The 9,028-nt window shown below is 43.6% G+C and overlaps 1 protein-coding gene across 1 annotated transcript in view; it reads left to right on the top strand.

Annotated features, from left to right (window-relative positions):
* Nucleotides 1-9,028, top strand: part of grm7 (glutamate metabotropic receptor 7) — a 132,956-nt gene that overhangs the window by 94,009 nt on the left and 29,919 nt on the right. Inside the window, exon 8 of the mRNA XM_015043429.1 lies at nucleotides 3,630-4,565. Coding sequence (XP_014898915.1) covers nucleotides 3,630-4,565 — 936 coding nt within the window. The remainder of the gene's footprint in view (nucleotides 1-3,629; nucleotides 4,566-9,028) is intronic.

Below are 9,028 nucleotides of genomic sequence, written 5' to 3'. Positions count from 1 at the left end.
CTCTGTTGGACTTCTGCCGGTCCAGAACCAGCTGGCTGTCATTAAAAACTAAGGGTTCCATTTTTAAAGTCAGTTTCAAACTAAATATTTATTTAACGAGTAAATAATTAGCTCCTGAACGGCCGTTAAATATTTAACTATATATAATATAATAATATAAACTAAATATTCAACTTCTAGTTAACTTATTAATTTTGTTCATGTTTATTTTAATTTGCTGTTGGATTTTATTATTTAGCTAAATGTTCAGCTCTGATCTGGCTAAGCAAACAGGCCCCAGCTAGCTGAGCTGCTGCTAATTTAGTTCTTATTTAGCTTCAAACTCAACATTTTGCTTTAAGCTAAATATTTAGTTTGGGATTAAGCAGAATAATTGCTAAATAAATAATTAAATTATTTATTTTAAATAAATAAACTAATTATTTAGTTAGCAATTAGTTTATTTAATTGCTAAGTAAATATTAGCCTCAGCTCCACTTACTTTGCTATTATTATTTTAAAGTTTAATTATTCATCATCTTTTTAAATGAGTTCAACATTTAGCCTGTTAACTAAACATTTAGTTTTAAACTGATATAAACGACTGAATAACATAGTGAAGACATTTTTAATAAAATTGAATTTTTCTCTGATGACTGAGTTAAAAGCCCGAATCCTTTCTGCTCCTTTCGGGTTGTCTGGACGGCTCCGACCCGGTCGGCCTGGAACCCGTCCAGAACCAGGAACCTTCATCACATTTTAATTTTCTGGCTCAGCTGGTTTCTGATTCATGCTGGAACATCTGAACATTAACCCACAAACGATCCACTCCGTTAAACAGAACCAACAGAGACTGATGCTCCAGGTTCTGAGCGGGACCGGCCCAGCGACCCGAAAACCCAACACTTCCACAGAAACAGACAGAAACTAAACCTCTAACCGAAGTGAGAAAACGATCCGGTTCATAAAATCAGATTCATGGTTTCATTTCTGTTCATTCTGGGTTTAATAATTCAGATTAAAACGCTTCATCGGATCAATGAGCAGGATTTTCACAGAATGTTCTGTTCTCCCGGGCTCCGGGCCGCTGACCCGACAGGACCGGCTGCTCCGTCCAGCATGGAGGTGGAAAGTTGAGTGGAAGGAGGAGCACCAGCAGCAGGTGGTTCCTCTCAGAGCAACCTGGAATTCCAGAACCACAGGGCGACTTTATTCCGCCAAATTTATTTGATACGTTCAGCGTTTCCACAGGAAGTGACCCAAATCCAAATACATTTATTCAGTCGGACCCAAAAGAATCTGAAAACTAAGTGCTTTTCTTTTAACACATTTACAATATTTTTTCCTACAAAGAATAAAATCAGAAACTTTTCCTGCCCGCCTGGATTACAGTGATGACTGCAGATGATGCTGGTTTCTAACAGGCTGAGGTCCGGCTGAGCGGTTCTGGTTCTGCAGGACTCAGAACCAGTTCAGAAGGAAAGTTCTCTCTGGTTTTTCTCTTTAAGCCGTTCTGAGGATAAAAACGGGAACATTAACTTTAAGTTCTCATGGATCAGAACCGCCCTTATCTGGTGCTGTCTGTCAGAGATGCAGTCGGGTCGGGAGGCGCCGGCCCGGCTCTCTGATCGCAGCTCTGATGCCTGGTTAAGGGAATCTGGAGGGTCGACGCTTCCCGTCCGCCTCTCCGGATCCACAGCCAGGTTCTGATCCCAGACGGCGGCTGATCGGAGCTCCCATCATGCACCTTTCCAGCCGGAGCGCAGCGAGCGGCGCCCCCTGCAGGTGGCACAGAGAACCTCCCACCTACTGCAAACTTCCTGAAACGAAGGATCGTTTCTGCATCCGACCAGTGGTGCAGAGGTGAGTCAACAGGAAATGATGTCATCACAAAGGAGCTCAATAAGAAATGTTACCTGAAATCCACAAAGTAACTCGAATTATTAGGCTGCAAGATCCAAGTTTTCCACCTCCTGTTGTTTTTCTGAAATCCGAGTTTCTGCCACTTCCTGGAGTTTTTGACTCGTTGGCTGTGATTGGTTCTGTTTGCATCCAAGGAGTAATCTGATTGGATGAAAGCAACCTGTCATTCGCTGGTGGTGTGGTTCATTTACATGTGTCTCAGTTGCTCCCTTTGTTCAATTCAATTCAAAAATACTTTATTGATCCCAGAGGGAAATTAGATAAATATTAAAGTATGAAAATTGTGGCCACAGGTCAGTCAAACTACACAGCATTTTTCTCTCAGGAAGGCAGGAATCAAAGTTTGAAACAGAAAAACTTTCAGTGAAAGCAGAAAATTTCACACCTTTTTGGCCTGCTTGGTGCTCCGTACAGGAACCTTTCAGACGCATATTTAACGACGGACTGACATGTAAACGCTCCACACCCTAAATGATCGTTTGTTTACATGGATATTTGTGCTCACATCAGTTTCCCGGTTCACTCAGGCTGGAGACAGAAAACGACACAGATTTTCAGCAGAGCTGCATGAAAAGCAGGAAAACGCGCATCCCAGCAGGCTGCAGGCGGTTCTGCTGGGTCTGGCCTGACCCAGAGCAGCTTCACGTCTCACTTCCCTGTGAGACGGGCAGAGTTCAGAACCCTGAGCCTGCAGAGACGAGGGGACATGTTGGACCTGAGAGACGCCGAGTCGAGATCAGATCAGCAGAAACAGACGGCTGAATTACTGAAGAGCCGCAGAGGCTTAAACCCGACTCGAGGTCAGTCCGGCTGCGGTTCTGCTGGACGGACGGACGGACCGGCGGGTTTGAGTCATAAAAACATTCTTGTGCCACTTTGAGTCAGGCTGCAGCTCTGAGGTCAGAGGTGAAGCTAAGAACTCTGTCTGACCTCTGACCTCCCTGGTTCATCTGAAGTCGCTGCGATTCTGCGCGGCGATGTTCGTCCTCAGAGTTAGTTTACTTCTGGGCGTCAGGAGGAAATGTTTGGGGCGCCGTTTATGAATTTACACAGAAATTGTCAATAATTTGGGTTATTTATTCATTTATTTATAAATATTTAGTTAGCAAGCTTAATATTTAACTTCATGCTAACAATTTAGTTTGAAGCTAAATATTTACCTTCAAACTAAATATTTAGCAGCTCATAGCTAAATGTTTTTTACATTATGCGATTTCACTTGTTGATTTCTGGAAGTGGACTACCAAAATAAAAGCTGGATCTTTCAAACTGTAATCTCCTCCTTCGCTTCATGTCGTTTATTTTTTATCGTTTCTTTTCTTCTTGCCAACATTTCAGCTGAAACCGACGATGAGCCGTTTTAGCAACAGCAACGCATCAGCAAAGATCCAGCTTTTATTTTGATAGTCCACTTCACAACAAGTGAATCTGCTTATTAGCTAAACATTTAGCGCTGAGCAAGCTAAATATTTAGTTCAGAGCTACTCACTAAATAATTAGCAAGCTAAATATTTAGCTTGCTAATTATTTAGTTTGAAACTGTGACATCTATAAATGAACAGCATTAAAAATAAGCCCTCATGTTTTTTCCTCTTATAATGTTGTACTAACCCAAATTACTGCTGTAAATATTTGGCCTTATAATCGGTTTCCTCCAGACGCTCGGTGCTGAGCGAGCGGATGTAGAAGCAGTGTAGTGCTGACCTCTGACCTCCTGTTGCCTGCAGATGGAGGAGCTGCGGTGGCCCCGGGGCGAGCAGGACGTCCCCGTCTCGGTGTGCAGCCTGCCCTGCAGGGCCGGGCAGAGGAAGAAGGTGGTGAAGGGCATGCCGTGCTGCTGGCACTGCGAGCCCTGCGACGGATACCAGTTCCAGGCCGACGAGTTCAGCTGCAAGCTCTGCGCCTACAACATGCGGCCCGGCGCCAACCGGACCTCCTGCCGGCCCATACCCATCATCAAGCTGGAGTGGCATTCGCCCTGGGCGGTCATCCCCGTGTTCCTGGCCATGCTGGGCATCATCGCCACCATCTTCGTCATGGCGACCTTCGTGCGCTACAACGACACGCCGATCGTCCGGGCGTCGGGCCGGGAGCTGAGCTACGTCCTCCTGACCGGAATATTCCTGTGCTACATCATCACCTTCCTGATGATCGCCAAGCCGGACGTGGGCGTGTGCTCGTTCCGGCGGGTCTTCCTGGGTCTGGGGATGTGCATCAGCTACGCCGCGATGCTCACCAAGACCAACCGCATCTACCGCATCTTCGAGCAGGGCAAGAAGTCTGTGACGGCGCCGCGGCTGATCAGCCCCACCTCCCAGCTGGCCATCGCCTTCAGCCTCATCTCCGTGCAGCTGCTGGGGGTTCTGGTCTGGTTCGGGGTGGACCCGCCCAACACCGTGGTGGACTTCGACGAGCAGAGGACCATCGACCCCGAGCTGGCGCGGGGCGTGTTGAAATGTGACATCACAGATCTGCAGATCATCTGCTCGTTGGGATACAGCATCTTGCTGATGGTGACATGTACTGTTTACGCCATCAAGACCCGGGGCGTCCCGGAGAACTTTAACGAGGCCAAGCCCATCGGCTTCACCATGTACACCACCTGCATCGTGTGGCTGGCCTTCATCCCCATCTTCTTCGGCACGGCTCAGTCTGCAGAGAAGGTAGGAAACGCTTCGTCATACTGCAGCTTTTTACTGTGAAAACCTACAAGCATTAGCATGCTAACCCTTCAGGTTCTGTGATTTCCATTCGCCACTTGACTTTCAGGATGTCAGTCATTTTTCAAGATGGCCACCATTTTTGAGCCAATTACTGCCTTAAAACTTTCTCTCTTTCTGTTTTGGATTCATCTTGACGATGTCCATCCTATTCATGAGGCATTAACACGTAAAATTACATTTTTTGAGCTTTACATCCTGTTATGTTATTCCCTCAACAAAAACAGACCTGGAGTGTTGCAACTCTGCACGCAGCTCCTTCAGACTAGCCAGCAGCAATTAGCAAACATCTGCTGAGCTAATTATAGGAGCTGCTGCTCAGAGCAACGTTGATAAAAACGTTAAAGGGTTAACAGAGGAGCCATGTTGGATGACTTCCTGGAGGCGGAGCTTCAGAAAGAGCAGGAGCTTCTTAAAGAGACAGAGGCCCAATTTCAAGGCGTTAAATATTTTTAAATGATATTTGATGTATTTTTATTTCTATAACGACTGAAGGTAACACAGGTTCCTGACTGTGTTTAAAATGGTTCTGTGTACCTGGAAAATACTTAATTCTGCCTTTTAATCTCATAATATGCAGCAAAATCACAAACAGCAAACTCTAACTGAGGAGTTTGCTGTTTGTGTCTCACACCAACAGGAAGGAGATGAAGACTGAAAGGTTAGCATCTTAATGGGTAGCGTTGGCCTCTGCTAATTCTTTCATGTGTTTAGCAGTTTAGCATTACTGTAACTGAGATTCTTGTTTAGTGAATTAGCAGTTGGTGAATCTGTTGGGTTAGCCGTAGCCACCACTGGCAATAATCACTGCTGATTTTAGTGTAGACATATTTTCTCCATTACAACCATGGTGGCCATTTTGAAAAATATCTACCAGAGAAACACTAGATAAAGAAAATGTATATGATTTCCATAGTTCAGAATGCGTAGGCTTTGATGATGTCACAATAATCACATTCATATAACTGGCCATTTTAGTTCAAAAATGTACTTAATAGAAATAAATATAATTTCTGTGTCCAGTTATGTACGACTTGACACTAAAAGTATTAATCTGTGATTAATATTGGCAATTTTAGTGCAAAAATAAATCTTCATTGATCATCATGTAGATTTTTGTTTTTAGTGAAGATGGCAGCCATCTTGAATTTTTCAGTGGCTAATGTTTTTTGACATCAGTGTTAAACTCAGTTGTTCTACTGACATGTGAATTTCTGAAATATTTAATCATCTGCTTTAACTGCAAACTCTTTGGATGAGAAATAAACTCGTCTTCACGCCTCAGAAAACCTGCTGCTGCTTTGGCCCTGAAGGTGAGATGAGTTAACGAGCTACTGCCCCCTGCTGTCCACATTTAGCTTCAAAGTAAATATTAACTTGATAATTAAATTCTCAGTTTAAGCCATAATATTTAGTTGGTAAACTTAATATTTAGCTTCAGGCTAAACTTTGAAGTTTAGCTTTAAAAACTTTTGAGAATAGTAAAGTGAACATGATGAATTATTTAACGTCTGCATGACCTGATTATATTTTTCTGTATATTATAGTTTGGACTCTTTGTAATAAACTAAACTGTTTGAAAGAGGAAAATAAAATATAGTTCTCTTAAACCTTCAAACCTCTAACAGATGTTAGCTGCTGCTGATTTTATCACCTCCATCTTGTTGTATGGATCTTACAGGCTCCGCCTCCTTAGTGCTGCTGGAGATCAAGGGTCAAGTAGAGGGAAAACCCAGAAAACTGGGCAGAACATGTTTGGAAATAAAACCTGCTTCTCTGGGTGAGCCGCAGCGTCGAAGCGACGTGGCGCTTCCCTCTTGATGCCTCCTGTTCTCCTGCCGGCGCGCAGCAGTGAGAAGTGGGACCGGACTGACCCGGCGGTTCTGTTCCTGTTGGTTTTCTGAGCGTCTCAGCGGCACGGAGCTGAACTGAACCCCCTGCTGTGCTCGTCCTCGCATAAAGCAGCTTTTCAGCTGCAGCTCAGGAATCTCCTCGGCCTTGTTGACTGTTTCTTGGTGGTAGCTGCAGATGTTTTCATGTCTGTGTGAGGATTTGTGTTTGCAGGCAGGCCTGGGCTGACTTTGCTCCTCTTTGTTGGAGGATCTGAAAGGCTGCGGCTCGGCGGCTGGGAGCAGCAGCCTGAGGCGGCGGGATATCGGGGAGAGCGAGTCAGAAAGCAGCGTGTTTACCTGTTATCTCCCTGCTTTACACAGACTTTACCCTCCTCAGCTGCTTGCATTCACACACCTGCAGCTTTAGTAGCACAGAAACACAGAAACAAGCCTCAGTGTGTTGCTGCAGGTTCAGGATGTGAACGCGTTTCTCTTCGTCTGTGTCAGAAAAGGACCAGCGAATATTTTAAAATGATTAGATTTTTATTTTCTATTTCAGAAAAAAAATTAAATGACTCTTAAACAGAAGTGAAAAACGGCCCATTTTTTCAACCACAGCGCAGGTAAACAGCTGAAACAAGCAAAAAACAAAATAATAAAAATGTTTTCTTTATTTTCTGCAGAACATCCAGTTTGAAACATCCGGATGTTTTCCATCTGAAGCTGGACGGGAGGAAACTGTCCTGGAAGCTCTTCAGTTAGTTTGGGCTGTAAAAAATAGTTTCTAGAGAAAATAACGTAATTCACTTCAAATAAGGCAAAATAACTTGCAACTAACTTTTTCTGCAAGATGTATAAGCTTGTTTAAGTCAATAATTATTGAATAATAAAGTACTGGTTCCACTGATTATTTCACTTATAAAACAACATTTTTCCTGCGTTTTATGTAAAATAATCTGCCAGCAGAACTAGTTATTTTTTGTCAGTGTTAAGAAATTATTGACTGAATCAAACTCTTTATGTCTTGTTGAAAAGTTACTTGTAAGTTATTTTTTTCAACTGAACTGAGATATTTGTAGTAGAAACTGGACAGAAATAGTTGGTAGTAAGATTTTGTGTTTTTACAGTGTAGAGGATTCCTGTAGCTGCAGATTCAATCTTTGCTACAGATGATCCAGCCTCAGTGAAGGAATTCTTTAAAATATTTATTTTCTTCTTTAAAAAGGAAATGAATAGTTTGTAGTTTTACATCCTTTAATGTATTTCTAATGTATAAAATGAAATTAAATGAAAACTCTGCAGAATGTGCCATTAATGGTCAGAATAATCGTTTACTGGGAAAAATTTTTAGCTGCAGTCTTAATTATATTCACCTCATCCAGACACTTGAACGGCTCCACATTTTCCTATTAAGGACTGGTTTTAAAGGAGCGGCACCATTGACCATCTAATGGTCTGTTTTATTGGATCCAGGAGCAGAAATCTAGAATCACATCTCTGATTAAAAACCCGATTCAGCCTTCAGCTCATGGCTTCATTCTCCCAGTAGAGGAGACGCCGCTGGTAGCCGTAACCTGCAGCCGGCTGCGACGCGCCGCAGACCTCAGAGAGCCAGATAACAGGATGAAGCAGCTCCAGGGTGACGGGCATGAGCGGCGAGAGGCTAAGCTGCTCTGAGGTCAGCAGAGCCGGTTCCGCTCCGCAGAGTCTACGGTCCCGTAGGGCAGATTTGTAGCGTGTGATTTGGGCGACGTAAATAAACCTGAGAGCTTTGCCTCCGACAGCAGAGATCAGCGGTGGAGCAGGGAGGCTTTCTGAAGCTTAGCAGGGACGCTGAGACCTGAGAGAGGCAGGAGATAAACAGATCCACTGATCTGCTGCTGCAGAGCTTCAGAAAACAGAATCAGCCTGCTGCTGCAGACGGCCTCTCCTCGCTTCCCGTAACATATCTACATACTTCCTGTAACATCTCTACATACTTCCTGTAACATCTCTACGTACTTCCTGTTACATCTCTACGTACTTCCTGTTACATCTCTACATACTTCCTGTAACATCTCTACATACTTCCTGTTACATCTCTCCATACTTCCTGTTACATCTCTACATACTTCCTGTAACATCTCTACGTACTTCCTGTTACATCTCTACATGCTTCCTGTTACATCTCTACATGCTTCCTGTAACATCTCTACATACTTCCTGTTACATCTCTCCGTACTTCCTGTTACATCTCTCCGTACTTCCTGTTACATCTCTACATACTTCCTGTTACATCTCTCCATACTTCCTGTTACATCTCTCCGTACTTCCTGTAACATCTCTACATACTTCCTGTTACATCTCTCCGTACTTCCTGTAACATCTCTACGTACTTCCTGTTATATATCTACGTACTTCCGGTAACATCTCTACATACTTTCTGTTACATCTCTACATACTTCCTGTTACATCTCTCCGTACTTCCTGTAACATCTCTACGTACTTCTTGTTACATCTCTACGTACTTCCTGTTACATCTCTACGTACTTCTTGTTACATCTCTACGTACTTCCTGTTACATCTCTACGTACT

Source organism: Poecilia latipinna, unplaced genomic scaffold (genome assembly GCF_001443285.1).
Source record: "Poecilia latipinna isolate Pla-1442-1.1 unplaced genomic scaffold, P_latipinna-1.0 Scaffold631, whole genome shotgun sequence".
Taxonomy (NCBI): Eukaryota; Metazoa; Chordata; class Actinopteri; order Cyprinodontiformes; family Poeciliidae; genus Poecilia; species Poecilia latipinna.
This window is presented reverse-complemented; position numbering and strand designations above follow the sequence as displayed.